This window comes from Poecilia formosa, unplaced genomic scaffold (assembly GCF_000485575.1).
Source record: "Poecilia formosa unplaced genomic scaffold, Poecilia_formosa-5.1.2 Scaffold222, whole genome shotgun sequence".
NCBI lineage: Eukaryota > Metazoa > Chordata > Actinopteri > Cyprinodontiformes > Poeciliidae > Poecilia > Poecilia formosa.
Window position 1 is genome coordinate 436,959 of NW_006800161.1, and position 16,893 is coordinate 453,851.

General features: G+C 40.4%; 3 protein-coding genes across 5 annotated transcripts in view; 1 reads left to right on the forward strand and 2 right to left on the reverse strand.

Annotated features, from left to right (window-relative positions):
- The window catches only part of LOC103149342 (uncharacterized), an 8,553-nt gene extending 4,376 nt beyond the window's left edge, over window positions 1-4,177 (reverse strand). Inside the window, exons 1-3 of one of the 3 annotated variants that reach the window (XM_016679835.1) lie at window positions 3,912-4,177; window positions 3,260-3,434; window positions 2,641-3,110 (exon numbers count right to left, since the gene is read on the reverse strand). In XM_016679835.1, coding sequence (XP_016535321.1) covers window positions 2,641-3,110; window positions 3,260-3,434; window positions 3,912-3,989 — 723 coding nt within the window. In that variant the 5' untranslated portion in view covers window positions 3,990-4,177. Of the gene's footprint in view, window positions 1-2,640; window positions 3,111-3,259; window positions 3,435-3,731; window positions 3,829-3,911 lie in introns of those variants that run through there. The other 2 variants (XM_016679836.1, XM_007568442.2) reach the window with 2 other exon arrangements.
- Window positions 4,178-4,723: 546 nt separating this feature from the next.
- LOC103149345 (ICOS ligand-like) lies at window positions 4,724-10,518 on the forward strand. Its single transcript, XM_007568445.2, has 5 exons — window positions 4,724-5,425; window positions 5,509-5,832; window positions 6,870-7,142; window positions 7,830-7,994; window positions 9,441-10,518. The coding sequence occupies exons 1-5, from the start codon at window positions 5,359-5,361 to the stop codon at window positions 9,506-9,508; spliced, it is 897 nt and encodes a 298-aa protein (XP_007568507.1). The 5' UTR covers window positions 4,724-5,358; the 3' UTR covers window positions 9,509-10,518.
- The window catches only part of nit2 (nitrilase family, member 2), a 7,359-nt gene continuing 768 nt past the window's right edge, over window positions 10,303-16,893 (reverse strand). Inside the window, exons 3-10 of the mRNA XM_007568444.2 lie at window positions 16,621-16,741; window positions 15,557-15,645; window positions 15,353-15,446; window positions 14,284-14,358; window positions 14,137-14,215; window positions 13,931-14,029; window positions 11,726-11,781; window positions 10,303-11,417 (exon numbers count right to left, since the gene is read on the reverse strand). Of these exons, the coding sequence (XP_007568506.1) occupies window positions 11,317-11,417; window positions 11,726-11,781; window positions 13,931-14,029; window positions 14,137-14,215; window positions 14,284-14,358; window positions 15,353-15,446; window positions 15,557-15,645; window positions 16,621-16,741 (714 nt within the window). The 3' untranslated portion in view covers window positions 10,303-11,316. The remainder of the gene's footprint in view (window positions 11,418-11,725; window positions 11,782-13,930; window positions 14,030-14,136; window positions 14,216-14,283; window positions 14,359-15,352; window positions 15,447-15,556; window positions 15,646-16,620; window positions 16,742-16,893) is intronic.

The following is a 16,893-nucleotide window of genomic DNA, read 5'->3' on the forward strand; positions in this document are numbered from 1 at the left end:
CTTCTTGTTTTGGTCCATGTGATGATGCAATTTTTAAAATAAATTGTTGTTGTTTAGGTCAGATACTCAGTACTCCTATTTTTTACTTTCACAAAATGTGCATAACGGTGTTTTAATGACTATGTAATAAATTTATTATACTGTAATACCAATAATACAAACATACATACACACTGGTCTTGGTTTAACCAGTATGCATTCAAATATTTATGTCTTAGGTGATCGTGATGCCAATCTAAGAAACATCCGTTATATCTTAACATAAAGTTGCTGTTGTGTGAATAAATTGCACATTTATTTTTGAAAATCAGCACTGAATTAACAGAATGTCACAATTTGATCATAATGTGAATATCAAAATATAATCTGTAGAAAAGAAAAATCACCTTCACACGAGGTTTCTATAACCATAACTCAAAATATCATGTTAGCAGCGATGTTTTTTTTTATGAGTCCATAAGCATGGGAGACTGACTATAACCAAGAGCAGGTTTTGGTTACTTGTACAGGTAGATCTTTCTTTAACTTCATGATACAAGGAAAACTGATAAGGCTTGGACCAGGAAAAGCAACATAGGGCTTAAACTATGGCAGACTATACAATGCTGGGTCCCGTCGGGACGGGGTGCTACAGGGCTTCTGCTCAGACTCATATAAAGCGTGAGGTCTCGGAATGGTTCTGGGGATATGTTCTTTTTGAAAAAGTCTCAAAACTCAATTCCTTGGATGAAGAAAAAGAGCTTGGGCCTCGATCCGACAGAGTTCTTGTGTGTTTTATGTGGCAGAATGAAAGATGGACATTTAGGTCTCTTTTCCTGAGTACCGTTGGTGTACAGTTGCTGTTTCATGCAACTGAGTCCACATCTACAAATGATGTGATCTGAAATATCAAAGTTGAAATTCAATAGTCATATGCAATATTAACCATATAAAAATTAAAACATTTATAAATATATAAATATTAAAAAAAACTAGAACACGAAGTGTGATTTTTCGTTTTTACTATGGTTTTGTATAAATCATTTACATTTTCTTTATTGACCACATACAAATATAAACACATACATAATATACCCTAGATATGGAAAAAAAACACCTATCACAATTAGTCAATTCATCTCTTTAGGACACTGCTTTATTAAAATGACCACTCAAATGAATCCCGGTCTTTGACAGTTTTGTGGGTTTAAAAAAAATCGTCGCTCACAGAATGGACAGTGATACTGTGCAGATGGACTGCAGTGACACTTTTTCAAAGATGGCACTGAACGCCCCGTCTGAACCGTTACATGGAGCTAGAGGAAGATGGAGCAGGGAATCTGATTAATTTAGACTACGATGCGGAGACTACGATTCATTCCTTCTTACCAACAGGACGGTTTGGAACTGATCCCAAGGTAGCACAATGTGAGATAAGTGACATCTTCTTGACTTTTCAATATCTTTTTTTTTTTTTTACTTGAAGCCAATCAGTGTTCTGGTTTAGTTGATCAAACTAAAAAAAAAATGTATGCGTTCTACTAAATCCCAGAGTCCCACAGATTATGTAGTAGTTATGTGAACATATGAGCAAAGTTTGAAAAGCCACGGCTGCCCCCACTGTTCGCCATTTACAATAGTAAACATCAGCTAACCGCTAACGTTTTCCCATTAGTGTTCAGCTAACAAATCATGGTAAGAAACTCTTCTCAACAGCACAATTAAAAGAAGCTTCATAATAAAAGCAAAACTATATGAATAAAAAGAAGGAAAAAAAAAAAGAAAACTCACTTTGTTTTCCTCAATGATTGCTCACCAACGTTGGAACCATCATGGTCCTGAGCCTCCGTCTTCATTTGATTCTCCTTAACACATGTACCACCACAATCCGGAGAGCAGCGACGTTTTACCACAGAAAGTTGTTTGACACATGTTTGAACTACAGGGTTCTGAGGAAGGCTATACGGCTCAGTTTTGTTTGGTCTTAAAGGCAGTACTTCCTCTAACTTAGTGCTGCAAGCTCGTTTTTTGGGGTTTAGGGGAAGTGATGTTGGGTTGGGGCTCAGGACAGATGTTACAGGACTTTGTGTCTGGGCAGAGGATGTAGTGACCAGGGTTTGGCTAGGCATCTCAAAAGGAGAGTCTGAGCTCTGGTCAGAAGCTGGAGGAGTTCTTGTGCGTTTTATGTGGCATGAAAGATGGACTTTCAGGTCTCTTTTCCTGAGCACCGTAGCCGTACAATACAAACAGTGAAAGTGTTGCTGTTTCCTGCAACTGAGTCCACATCTATGAATGGTGTAATCTGAAACATAAATAGGTGACATTTATTAGATATTTAACAACCAATCCATTAAATATTAAATTGAAAAAAAAAACAATAGAAACATACCTCCATGGGGAATTGCTTTTTTAATATGTCCACTCAAATGAATTTTGAGCTTTGAAAGTTTTGTGGGTTTAAAAAATTCTAGATCACAAAACGGACAGTGATACTGTGGAGATGGGCAGCAGCGACACTTTTTCACAAAGGGCAGTGAATGCCCCGTCTGAATTGTTATATGGCGCTGCAAAATGTGAAAAGAAAATGAAGCCAAATTTCTCCAATACAAGGAAAATTATTTGAAAACTTTACTTAAAAAAAAACATAATAAACTGATTTACTTTGTTCTCCTTTGGTTCAGCCTCGTCAAGGTTGGAACCATAGTCATGGTCTTTGGCCGTCTTTATTTTATCCTCTTTCATACCAACAAGGTCCGGAGAGGGAAGAGGCTGGAGCTCGGATGGTTTCTCTAAGCGTGTGTGAACTGCAGGGTCCCGGCGCATGAGGAGAGTGTTGTTAAGCCATGAAGCCAGTACTTCCTCGAACTTTGCGCAGTAAGCAAGTTTTGTAGGATTTGGGATGTGGGTAGACCGTGTAGGTTTTGAGTCCCGGGCAGACTGTGTGGGGTTTGGGTTCTGTGCCGGCGCTGAAGAGTCTGAGGTCTGAACAGACGGTGTTCGGGTGTGTTTCATGTGGCAGAATGAAAGATGGACTTTAAGGTCTCTTTTCCTAAGTACGGTAGCCGTGCAGTACAAGCAGTGAAAGTGTTGCCGTTTCCTGCAACCGAGTCCACATCTATGAATGGTGTAATCTGAAACATCAAAGGGAATTTGATTTAGAATCCAATATTTACGTCTTAAAATTTACCACATACAAATACAAACACATATACGTACACACCCTACAGATGGGGAAAAATTGCAATTACAGTTTAAATGACTGTAAATAAAAACACCGTACCTAGATAGGAAACTGCTTTATTAAAATGACCGTCCATGTGAATCTTGACCTTTGACAGTTTTGTGGGCTTAAAAAATCCTGGCCCGCAAAACGGACAGTGATACTGTGGAGATGGACAGCAGTGACACTTTTTCATAGACGGCAGTGAACGCCCCGTCTGAACTGTTATATGGAGCTGGAGGAAGATGGAACAGGAAATCAGATTAAGCTCAACTAAAAGTGTGGCTTGCATCCAATTCATACTCCTAAATTAGATCCTGTCTAACCAGGTAAGTTTCAATAAGTAAAAATGTATCATCTGCATTTAATTAAATTTAAGCTTAATGTAAATCCTAGTGAGTAGAATACATACTTTTGGTTGAAACCTGACCAAACGTCAAATTATTTCGTCTTCATTTACTGTTTCAGGGATTTTTTTTTTCAATAAAGTTTTTTTTTTTTACGTAAAAAAAATATATAAACCGGAAAAGACCTGACAGTGGCGGAGCCTGAAAGCGACTCTTACAGCTGGATACTTCGCGGAAACGCAACTCTATGCAGCCAAATAATAATAATAATAATAATAATAATAATAATAATAATAATAAACAATTTAATACAAAAGACGTATTTTTATAATAGGGCTATATGCAAAAAGTTTAAGCTAGCTTACTTGTTGGTGTTCAGCCTCAGCATTGGCGAGAGGGTAACTGTAATCATGGTCAGACGCCTCCATCTTTGTTTTGGGCATGCGTGAAAATGGTCCGGAGAGCGTGTGTTTCTGAGAGGGGTTGCGACAGTTAAGCGTACTATGCGCATGCGCAAAATTTCGGGTCCTGAACCCGAGTTATGGGGATTGTTTTGAGTTCGGAGAGTCGTGTGCTTTTAGATTAACATTCAAAGATAATAATTAAAAGAAAGAAAGAAAGAAATTTAAAATAATCAATCAGACGTTTTAGAAAAAATATTTTTATTAAAATATTTTTTGACATTCTTTTTTTTTTAAATATTGCATTTCATATGAAGAGGCATCACTGTTGAAACAGGGAATGAAGAGATGTTTTGCAGTCTCATCATCGAATATGCAATAGTTGTGTTGTAAATTAAATACGTGGTTCCACCTTCGAATAAACATCATTAGCCCTTTAGTATGAACATTTTTGTGCAGTAGAAAAGCCCATAAAGTTTGTGCTATTCTTTCCTAAAATAGAGAAAGGTTAATGCTGCATGATGTCTTAGGAAAATATTCACATGCCTAGAGCTTCGCCTCCACAATTTGAGGCGAAGTTCTAGGCCTCAAATTGACTCTCACATATTTAATTTCCTTTTATGTGTAGAATATATATGTTTAATAAATTTTAATATTATTGATTTGTATTGATAATTGTTATACTCTACTGCAGAATTACAATATAGCATCAGAACAATAAAAAATAATTTTTAAATCAGAAATGTATCCTTAACTAAAAGAATGTCTAATACTTACTTAAAGGAACTTTTAATTTATAAAATGAGCTTGAATTGAATATGACTGCATGCTTGTGTACTAATGTGACATGTTGGATCATTTTTGTCCTCATAAAATTTCGCCAACAAACTTACTACCGCCACAGTTCTTCTCACCTCTCCAGGCTTTATTTTATTATTATGAATACTTCGCTACATGTTTGTTTCATACTTCCTTACCAACATGTGTGTGTGGGTGTGTGTATGGTCTAAAAAGCTGTCTAGCAGGTTAAACCAACCTCCACCTATGATGTGGGTCCTCATCTGATCTTTGCTTACCGACACTGAAGAGCCTGGAGTCTGGACTGTTCCTTCATTAACTCCTATCCGCGGTATTTATTTTATTTTTTATTTCTTTTTATTTTTTGTATTTTTGCTGACCTAAAACAGGAGATCAGGTATGGCAGAACAAGCCGCAGCATGACTGAACATGTGGAAAGGTGTGCGTACGGCTCGGCGCTGGACGAGGAAGTGAGGCAGAACCGACATATTTTCGCGTGTGTGTGGAGTGTGTCAATAATGGACGAGTTTCGCTTTTCCCAACTGAAAAGCCAGACGCTGTAGGAGCCGTTCCGCGGTCTTTGTATGCGCTCCTGTGCGCCAGAGAAGGCGCGATGCCGGCGGCACCGTGGCGCGGCGCGGCGCTGCTGCTCTGCTGCCTGTGTTTGAGCGCCGCTCTGGGTAAGTTGATCCGGCCTTCTGCCCACGCTGCGGGTCGCACCGACCGACCTCATTCATCTCTTTCTGTTTCTCTTTCTGCACAGAGGCGCGAGACTGCGTCCTCGGTGAAGTGGGAAAGCCGGTGCTGCTGCCCTGCCACCCTAACTTGGGGAGATTGTTGAACTTTTCCGTTGAGTGGAGGAACCACGATAAAGCCGTGTTCAGATCGCTGTGGGACGGGGATGGGAACGTGGAGACGTGGAGCGTGAATTATGCCAGGATTCCCACAGACGCAGCGACCAGTGGAAACTTCTCCCTGGAGCTGCCGTCAGCTCAGCCCAGACACGACAGGAGCCGATACAGCCTGTTCCTGCTGTCAGGGGAGAACCAGAGCGCGCCTCTGTGTACCAGGTGTCTCAGGGTCGCAGGTAAGTTCCATACCATTAAAATAAATCGGTTAAAATGACTTTAAATAAGAAACGAAAACAGAGAGGCGCCACAAAAACAGAATTAGGTTTTGAGCACTTTTTTCCTAGTTTTGGTGATTCTGCCTTACAGATGTGATCTGGTCTACCGGAGTTAAAGGGGCAGTTTTACGCAAAATCGACTTTTTCAGCTTTAACATCATGTTATAATGTTATTCCCTCATCAAAAACATACATGGAGTGTTGCTTTGATTATTTCATGCATATTTGAGCTGAATGGCAAACATTCAGCTGTGCAAAATGCCTGCGTGGACGAAGCTCTTCCTCGTCCCCCGCAACGCCCTCACTCAGCTCCTTCAGACTAGCCACCAGCAATTAGCAAACACCTGGTGGAACTGCGCATCTGCTGACAGTGGCAGCAGATGGGTTAATAGAGGAGCCATGTTGTGATGACTTCCCACAGAGACAGAGGCCCAATTGCCAGGTGTTAAACCAGGGAGTAAAATTTATTTTAAGCCGTAATTGACATATGTAGCATTTTTATAACAACTGAAGTTAGTTGATTGTGTTAATAAAATGGCTTAATGTGTCTGAAAAACACATAACACTGCCCCTTCAAGACTGCTGACTGGGCATACACAGTCGCTGTGTACAAGCGAGGGTAAGCTACTATGTGTCACCACCAAAGAAACTGGTTGTTAGTGTGGTATCCAAGCATGTTGATGGAAAGTTGAGTGGAAGGAAAAAATTATGTAGAAAAAGGTGCATAAGCAATCCACACTAGTCTTAACTCCATGCAGATCTTTATCAAGAAATTTCACAGCATCTCATGCTTCTTGCTTTCTACTGACAAGCTTAACGAAGACTTTCATTTTATTGTCAAAAGCACAAATCTACATGGTAAATGTTACTTTCTCAATTTAACTATTGAACAACAGTCATCTTTTCAATTATATCCTAATTAACTCAGATGTACTTACAGTAAATAATCACAAAATCATTTAAAAAGCCTTACGTTTGTGAGTTTGTCATTTCCGCAGCCAGCTTTGGGATCCCTGAGGTGAGGAAGGAAGAAGGCACAGAGTGGTCCTACCTGTGTCGGTCCCATGGGGGCTACCCCAAGCCTGCCGTCTACTGGCTCATCAACGACAGCCGGCAGCCCCCCAACGGCTCCGTGAGGATCCGGGCCCAGGCGCTCCCCGACTCCCATCTCTACAACGTCACCAGCCAGCTGACCGTCAACGTTTCCAAAGACGACACCGTGTCGTGCACCATCAAGAACCCGTCCACGAACGAAACCCTGACGGTCAAACGTGAGTCTAACACTGGCGCTCAGTGAAGATGGTCCTTCTTCTAGTTAAATGGTGGTGGTGTCAAACCTGCATAAATGGTGTCAAACCTGCATAAATGGTGTCAAACCTGCATAAATGGTGTCAAACGTGCAGCAGAAATCTTTCTGCCGCAGACATTTTCGTTTGTGCCGGTATCATTTTGAAGATGTTAAGATATGTTTCTAGAGGCCAACAAAGGTCAAGAAGTCAGTCCACATTTACAAAATCAAACTAAATATTTGGTCCGTCAACTATGATAAGTTTGTGCAGCAAAGACTTTTTGTGCCGCATTTTTGTTTGTTTGTGCTGTTATAATTTTTAAGACTTCAATGTAAATGAGAGATTTAAAAATTCTAACAAAATTGATACAAACTCATTTGTGCAGCAAAAAAATGTTGTGCCGCAAATGTTTTTGTTTTATTATTTTTAAGATGTCAATATAAATGCAACATTTACAAAATCTAACAAAACTGATATAAATTTGCTGTGGTACGTTTGTGCTGGCTTGTGCAGCAAATATATTGCAGCACACTTGATTGACGCCAAATTGGTTTGATTTGGTACATGATTTGGCACCAATTTTATTTAATTCGAAGAAGACCTTCTGTCAGGTCTTCTCAGTGGGATGCCAGAACGCGCCGTCACTCTGTTCGCTGTTTGGACTCACAGTGGGAGCCAGCAGCAGCGGGAGTCGCGCGTCGCAGGGCATGTGGATCTTCAGCACCGTCCTGTGCGTGGTGGTCGCCATAATGGTGCTTTCCGGGATCTACTATCAGATTCACCTGGACAAGATAAGCAAGAGGAGGAAGAAGGAGTACGAGGAACCACGGAGAGGTGAGCCGATCGATACTTTTCTGGAAAGCGAAGCGAGGAAACCCGTGAATGCTTTTCAACTCAGGCCGTCGGAGTTGGCATGAAACGGCATTTAATCTGCACAAGTAGCTGTATGACTAATAAGTTTTGCATGTTTCACAAAACTCACAAGCTAGGTGTGAAACTCTAACACAGAAGTTCCTTTTATATAACTTTGTTCCTGCCTCTTCTTTTTAAATATCAATGTATATACCTTTATCTTTTGGGGGCTGTCAGTACAGAATGCAGCTCTGTAGGAAATGCATCATGTGCATTGAGTTGGATCTGTTTATTTACAACCTCATTACTCCTTAATTTCAGCATAACTGTAAATAAATTCCCTCTGACGGTGAACCCATTAAGATAAAACATGCAAAGTGTCCAAACTAGGATTTGACTCCACCTTGATGTGTTTTGGCTGCAGCTGTTCCAGGCTGAACCAGGCCAGGTTGATTTATACCTCTGAAAAGTTATTCATGCTGCTCTAACTTCTTCACATTTTTGTCACATTTCAACCACAAAAAGGAAAACTATGTCATTTTTCCCCCCAAATAGAAATATGTGTGACATTTACCTCTCTTTACTTTGATGCCCCTTAATAAAATCTGTTGAAAGTGGCTACTTTCAGAAATCACCTAATTAATAAACGTAGCCCAGAGTGTGGTTGATTTTTCCCATAAGTCCAGAGTTTTGTTAGTGACCAGCAGATAGGTCAGGGATAATGACGTGGAGAGGTTTAGGTTATACATTATCTCAGTTAGATCATGTTAATCATTCTGAAGGTGGTGGGAGAGGCTCTTAATCGTTTTGGTCAAAGATAAAATCAAACTGGTCTTAGATATACATATTAGTTTTTGGCACGTTAGTCTTTTAAGTGTTTTTATGCAACACACCTGCTTAGAATTTGAGCAGCAGTTGCTGGTTCAATTATTAACTGTGTTGTGAGCCTTTTTTTCTTATATTTTCATTAAAAATTAAGATTATATTATTCCGCAATGACGTCTAGATTTTTTTTAAGCCTAAAAATATGATTAATAATGTGGTTAAATTAACCACAAAAATCAGTTTTAAATGGTACATGTTTGGAAATGGTTTAGGGAAGTCTTTGCAGTTCAGCATTAATTTCATTTAGAAGGAACGGAGGCAAAAGTGGCGTAAAATGATTTGGTAGAAAAGTCAACTTTTTCAGAATCTATGGCAAGATTTGGCTGATGTTGACAAAAATACTCTTCATTCATATCATGTTCCTCCACTTCTACCACAAGAAATCCCGATAAAATACATAACATGACAAAAAAAAAAACATCGAAGGGGTGTAAATACTTTTGTAAGTCACAGTATGGATGTGTAAAAACAGAAAGCTCCTGTAACAACAGTGAGCCGCCTTGTGTTTGCTGCCATGTCTGACTGAATGTTTGTGTCCATCAGGTCGACGATATCAGTACAAGCAGGCGACTGAGGAAATGATGCCAGAGCCAAAAGAGACTGACGTGTGAAAGAAAAGGACAAGAAAAGAGAAAAGTTAATCGATGGATCCACCGCCACTTTTTTATAACCAGTCCAAACAAACAAAACAAAAAAAGCACTGATATGTAAATAGTTCTGAATCATTGCATGTTGCATTTTCTAGATGCTTATTATCCTAAGCTTGCTGTCTTCTTTTTTTTCTTAAATGTGCCGGCTGATTGATTCCAGTCGGAAATGACAAGGACACTAGTGGCACGGTGCATTCTGTTCTTAATGAGAACATGCGTCTAATTTGCCCTTACTCTACAGGGAGGGAGGAAAAATGGGTTTTTGATGGTGAAGTCCAAAGATTGGGCGGCTAGCTCCACAATGTAATGCTGTTACTGGTCATTTATTGGTGTTTTGGGCGGTCATCATCTTGTTAAAGCACCAATTTCCTCTTCAACATAAAGCAGCACCTCCTTGAGCATTTGGAACCAATTCCTGGTACGCAACAAACAGACCAGATCGTGTAGAATGAGAAGTTTCCGCATATTGTGATCCCAAACCCATCATGCTTATAGTGTAGTGTAGCTTGAATTCAAAGATTGGGGTTAATTGTTGGAATTATTTCTCTTCAGCAAACCACAAACTCTTCAGAACGTTTTATTTTTCCAACTGTGGGACATTATTGTAGCTTTTGCCAAAAATGTGGCTTCACACAGACATTAATTCTTACAGTACTCATAGGTAACCGTAGGACGTCTCCCATCAACGCCTGTGTCTTTTTTCCACTGTAACTATTCTTTTATTCTTCGATTGGATCGCATGTTTTTCATTTTCCTTCAAATCCTCCTGGTTCACACTTGAAAGCATTTCAAACCATGTTAGCCGCATGTTTCGTTTTTTTCTGTATTTTTTGCTTTCACCCCATCTGCCTTTAAGTAAAAACCCTCCCGTTTGTTCAGGGAATGAAGAACCTCACTGGAGCCCAAACTAATATTCTTATACTGTCACCACTGCTGATTTATTTGCCTTGTAGAAATATGATTTCTATTGGGGGGGAGAAAAACAAAGCACTGGCTATTTTAATGCTGCTTTTATTTTGAACGCAGTTGCAAATGTTCTTAAGAGCAATGCGGTACTTTTATGTTTAGCGCTACTTTTAGCCATGGAGTTTATGCATTTCTTCATTGTGTGTGTTCTTTGTTTTGTGAAGCACTTTAAATTGTCCATAGCGATTTTAAAGTTCCCTTTATTCAGAAGGGATTCTTTCTAAATAAAGATTGTCTGGTTTAATCAATGACGCATCTACATAAATGAAGGTTTATGGGATATTTCCCTTTTCTTCTAAAAATTTAAAAGCCACAAGAAGCTGAAGGAAGGATTTATTCTGATGGTAACTTATTAAAAAAACCCGCCTGAATCTGTTTCTGAATCACATGTCGTACAGCTCCGTCTGTTACTTAGTATCTCTGAGTTAATCAACACTTTTTGTTAGTGAGTCTGGGATTTTTTTTTATTAACCTGGATTTGGGTGGATAACCAGAGCAGAGAAACACATGTAAAACTGCATAATTTAAACACGAGCTCAAATCTAATCAAATTTAAGAAATTGTTCAGGAGGAAAAAAACAACAACAAAAAGAAAAGAAAATTGTCCTTGACCGTTTTCCCTCCCAGTTCGTCGTTCTTCACATGAAGGCTGGTCCTGAAGTAGAGCTGGCTGGCTATCGCAACCACTCCATCAAGCACTAAGTATTAACAGCCAGTCTCCTCGATGACAAGAACCAAGATTATTTAACGTTAGGATTTTCCGAAATCACATAATTAGAGGAGCGTGATCCCGTTTGGAGCGTTCAGCCCGATCCCTGCTGCACGGCCGTCACGGCGTAGAGGTCGTCCCGACGCTGGGAGCTGATTGGGATCTGCTGCCGGACGTCGGCCAAGTACTGCAGGTCTGGAGTCGGGCCACACACATGCAGAGTCAGAACATACAGAACCTCATCACAGAGGAAAACACAGTCTGACATGTGGGAGGGAGGAAGGAGGGGAGACGATCGGAGGGACGACATTTATGGTAGGGAATAAAATCTAGAAACAAAACTATTTCCTTTCTCCAGTCCAGATGTGGAAAATCCTGAAATCAAATCCCAAACTACTCCACAGTTTTACCAGACTGCTTGGAAGTGCTGTGTATCGAGTAATAATTTTTTCTTAGCTTCCTAGATCAAAGCTCAGATGGAAGGAAGGACCTCTGACTCTCACCGATATCAGCGTAGATGATGGATTCCTCATGCCCGGCCTTGGCGATGACCTCTCCCCTGTAAAAACATCCAAACACGTTCAGATCGGATCAAACGGCCACACAGAGCATCAGCAACGGTTTGCAATACGACTCAAACAATTAAATTAGATTGATAATGTAATTAATCGCTTATTGAAACAGTCATCAACCAATTTAGTAACCGATTAATCACTCAGACTCGAAAAAGGCCATTTTCTAAAAGAACAACACAGTTAGAGCGGTACTGAAGGCAAACTGTTCAAAAAATATTAACGTTTTTATGTTAAGATAAAAAAAGCCCTTCTTTGCCAGGAAATATGTTCAACCCAGAACTCCTGAAGTGACACTTGTAGGTTCAAATTCTTTTTTTATTATTATTATTTTAAATCTCCTATGAAGCAGGAGATCTTTGATTTCCACTTATTAAATTGGTTAATCAAAAAAAATAAAATAAAAAAATAAAAAATAAATTAAATAACAGCTCAGTCCTTCACTGTACTGATGTTAAATGAAGCAGAACGGGCTGCAGCTTTTCACCGGTAGTTTTTTTTTTGCTACAAATGATCAAGCGTTCAAATGAATGCCGTTACTGAATTTTAGGCGTTACAATGTTTACTTTTCTTATTTAAAAAACGACTTGAGTCGTTGGTTTATTTACAGTTTTAACATCGTACAAATTAGGCTTTAGTGGTTAAATGAAAAACCCTCACAGCGTGCCATTTTGTTTACACGATTCAGTAGAGTAGACTGATTAATCGATTACTAAAACAGCTTTAGCCTCAGTTTATAAGAGCACAGGTGTTCTCAAAACTTTAACCTTCAGCCTCGTCACATCTAACTGAATTACACGGTAATGATTTTGTTGTTTTGTTTTTTTAAGGATAAAGATCAACTCAGAATAGGCGGTCGTTCCCGCTGCCGCCCGTCTGTCCGTGCTCCTGCAGTCTTACCACGGGTTCACCACGGTGCTGTGACCCCAGGCCACGTAGGACGCGGCTTCGTCTCTGGCAGGCGACGCTGTGGCCACGTACGTCTGGTTATCGAGGGCCCTGCGTCACACACGGGAAGATGACGCGAAGGAATCTTGACTGGATTATTAAATGCGGCGGTGGATCTCGACGGCCAATGCAAACTTGCAGGCGGGCTCCAGTCTCACCTGGCCCTCTGCAGCAGCTCCCAGTGGGCGGGGCCTGTCGTCATGTTGAAGGCTCCGGGGTAAACCAGCAGCTGGCAGCCTGAGCACAGAACAAGTTCTTCAGTCGTTCTATCAGGCAGTCCAAATGGGTCGTTTTCAGTCGCTCACCTTTCCTGTTGTAGAGCTGAGCGAGCTCTGCGAACCTCATGTCGTAGCAGATCCCGACTCCCACCCTACAGAACGCTGCCACAGCCAAGAGAACAGGGGAAGAAAATCTGAACAAAACAAGATTCATTTACTTATGTTTCAGATTTTGTTGTATTCTATGTGAAAGAGCAACCCTAGAGATGGGAATGCTTGTTAGTTCCATCTGCTTTTAGGTTTTAAAATAAAGAAAATGAAAAGAGCATGGATACGCGTCTTTATGCGGAATGGTGACATAGATGGAAAATGGAAAAAAAAAAAAAGGAAAACATTGTTTCCAAATTAATTACAAAAAAAGATCTGAAACAAGATCACTTGTATTTTTAGTGTCACTGTGTTGTGGAAAATCAATTTATCACATAATAAAAGCCCATAAAGAAAGTATTTGTTACTAAATGTATATTTAAATCATTAGTTAATTCTAGAGATGCACCCACTGCAGTTTTCTAGCCAACTGCCTTTAAAAATCCTGACCTGCTGTTTTCGATTTTGGCCGATATAGATATTTTTGTCTGAAATATTGATAAATATGGCAAGAAAGTTGCTGAGTTGGCAACAGGTAGGAGANTACAAATTAGGCTTTAGTGGTTAAATGAAAAACCCTCACAGCGTGCCATTTTGTTTACACGATTCAGTAGAGTAGACTGATTAATCGATTACTAAAACAGCTTTAGCCTCAGTTTATAAGAGCACAGGTGTTCTCAAAACGTTAACCTTCAGCCTCGTCACATCTAACTGAATTACACGGTAATGATTTTGTTGTTTTGTTTTTTTAAGGATAAAGATAAACTCAGAATAGGCGGTCGTTCCCGCTGCCGCCCGTCTGTCCGTGCTCCTGCAGTCTTACCATGGGTTCACCACGGTGCTGTGACCCCAGGCCACGTAGGACGCGGCTTCGTCTCTGGCAGGCGACGCTGTGGCCACGTACGTCTGGTTATCGAGGGCCCTGCGTCACACACGGGAAGATGACGCGAAGGAATCTTGACTGGATTATTAAATGCGGCGGTGGATCTCGACGGCCAATGCAAACTTGCAGGCGGGCTCCAGTCTCACCTGGCCCTCTGCAGCAGCTCCCAGTGGGCGGGGCCTGTCGTCATGTTGAAGGCTCCGGGGTAAACCAGCAGCTGGCAGCCTGAGCACAGAACAAGTTCTTCAGTCGTTCTATCAGGCAGTCCAAATGGGTCGTTTTCAGTCGCTCACCTTTCCTGTTGTAGAGCTGAGCGAGCTCTGCGAACCTCATGTCGTAGCAGATCCCGACTCCCACCCTACAGAACGCTGCCACAGCCAAGAGAACAGGGGAAGAAAATCTGAACAAAACAAGATTCATTTACTTATGTTTCAGATTTTGTTGTATTCTATGTAAAAGAGCAACCCTAGAGACGGGAATGCTTGTTAGTTCCATCTGCTTTTAGGTTTTAAAATAAAGAAAAACAGAAAATGAAAAGAGGATGGATACGCGTCTTTATGCGGAATGGTGACATAGATGGAAAATGGAAAAAAAAAAAAAGGAAAACATTGTTTCCAAATTAATTACAAAAAAAGATCTGAAACAAGATCACTTGTATTTTTAGTGTCATTGTGTTGTGGAAAATCAATTTATCACATAATAAAAGCCCATAAAGAAAGTATTTGTTACTAAATGTATATTTAAATCATTAGTTAATTCTACTGATGCACCGACTGCAGTTTTCTAGCCAACTGCCTTTAAAAATCCTGACCTGCTGTTTTCGATTTTGGCCGATATAGATATTTTTGTCTGAAATATTGATAAATATGGCAAGAAAGTTGCTGAGTTGGCAACAGGTAGGAGACGATTGTTAACTGCAGACGTGACCTGGTGGGCCAGACTGTCAGCCAAACGTCTCCCACTGGACAGCAGAGGAAGACTGAGGTTGATTTTTAGACCTTTGCTGAGGTAGATGAGATCAGCGTCACATGTAATTATCGGCCGATCACTAAGCTTCCCAAAATTAAAGAAATCAGGGCCGATGTATCGTAGCTCCCCCAGTTAATTCTTTATCATTTTCAGTCAGAGTTATTAAGGGAAATTATGGAAGGTCCAAAGAGCCACTTGTGGCTCTGGAGCCGCAGGTCGCAGACCAATGAAGTAGATATTCTTCATATTTTTACTTGTAGAAAAATATGAAAAAAAAAAAAGGGTGTTGTTTCTTAAGTTCAAGTAAGATACATTAAATTGTGCGATTCTAACGGTGATAAATGTGGAAAAGCTCCAGGTGCACAAAGACAGCCGTCCCCGTCTGCCACTCACGCGTGTCGAACGTGGACAGGCTGTTCCCAGGGCTCAGCGTCTCGGACTCCTGGAAGCGGATTTTCCCTGGAACGTCGATGTCGAACAGGTGAATCTTTTGGGAGAGAGAGCAGAGAGGGGGAGCGGGGTTTATACGAACGCAGCGGGCGCTGGGGCACGGCTCCGTCCGTGAAGGGGACCTGAGCAGGTGAGAAACACGCAAACCTTCCGGTGTTTGAGAATCAGCTCTCCTTCAGGACCGAACACGGCACAGGTGTTGTACAGCTTCCCGCCGTCCTCTTCAGGGATCGAGCCTGTTCAACAACAACAAGGAAGCTTCAGTCATTCATTCATATGAACACGGAATATGGTTGAATTCTTTGCTAATTGTTTGTTAATTTGCATTCGTTTTTCCACAGTCTCTCCACTGACCCAGCAGATCCAGGTTATCCAGTTCATCTGGTTTCTTTTCTATTTTATCAGCGACTCAAATGTGATGATGATCAGAGATGTTTTGACCAACTCTGAGAAAAAGTTTTCAAAATTATGATCAGCTGCAATCTTCTTATCTGTATTATTCAGTATTTTCTGGAAGTGGAAGTTAATTAAAAAACAGAGAAAATGTATTTCCATAAAATACTATTTCCCTCTTCAATTTGGATTATACATAAAACATCCTCTAGATGGCAGCATACTTTGCCCTAAGTGTAGAATAATTTATTTAGCTTCTTGAGAAAACATATGAACTTATTTCCACTATGTCCAATTATAAATTTGTTACACCATAAGAGAACTTTGCTCTTTATTTTATGCATTATATTAATATAATGTGGTGGTTTTATTTCAAATGCATCTAGAAGACCAATTTCTGTGTTCACTATTTGTTTTCCTGATACACTATTGCAGATACTAACCAATTTTTTTCTCCCTATTTTTTATTTTTTACAAAGTAGGTGACTTCTGAAGGTATTTAGATGCATTGGGTTGTATCCAGGTGAATCGGATTATAAAGGGGCTGAATATTTCTATATTTTCAGAATTTCTTTGGGTGAAAAAATAATTTGTAAATCTATCTTAACCAGGTTGCTGAGAATAAACAGACACAGGGCGTGAGTGCATGTCAATTTGCGATATTGGTTCTCATAAACTGCAGCTCATTCAGCTGCAATTTCTAACAAGACATCAACAGCTTTTTGGAGACGAGGTTGTAAATTAACACCTAAAAGGCAACTTTCTTTTCAAATGTGAAGGTTTAATGTGGGTGACCGTGGCGTCGCATGAGTCCATACCTCCCACCAGATGCAGCTTGTTCTCCTTCGCCACCTCTGACAGCATCTGGGTGGTTTCTCCTGGGATCTTCTCAGCATACTTGGAGAAGAAGCTCGTTCCGTACGGAGAGTTGAAGCATTCCTGAATCGGGGTGAGGAGGAAAACTGTCAGAGAGTGCCTTAAAAAATATTCAGGCCCTTTTAAAAAAATTTCCACATTTTGTTACTCCTTATACCAGGGGTCCCCAAACTTTTTCCTGCGAGGGCCACATAGCTGTTCCTTTCTGTGGTCGG

Coding starts and splice junctions, on each gene's coding strand:
- LOC103149345 (XM_007568445.2), top strand. CDS start 5,359: ATGCCGGCGGCACCGTGGCGCGGCGCGGCGCTGCTGCTCTGCTGCCTG. Junction 5,833..6,869: donor CAGGTGTCTCAGGGTCGCAG/GTAAGTTCCATA, acceptor TCATTTCCGCAG/CCAGCTTTGGGATCCCTGAG. Junction 7,143..7,829: donor CGAAACCCTGACGGTCAAAC/GTGAGTCTAACA, acceptor TTGGACTCACAG/TGGGAGCCAGCAGCAGCGGG.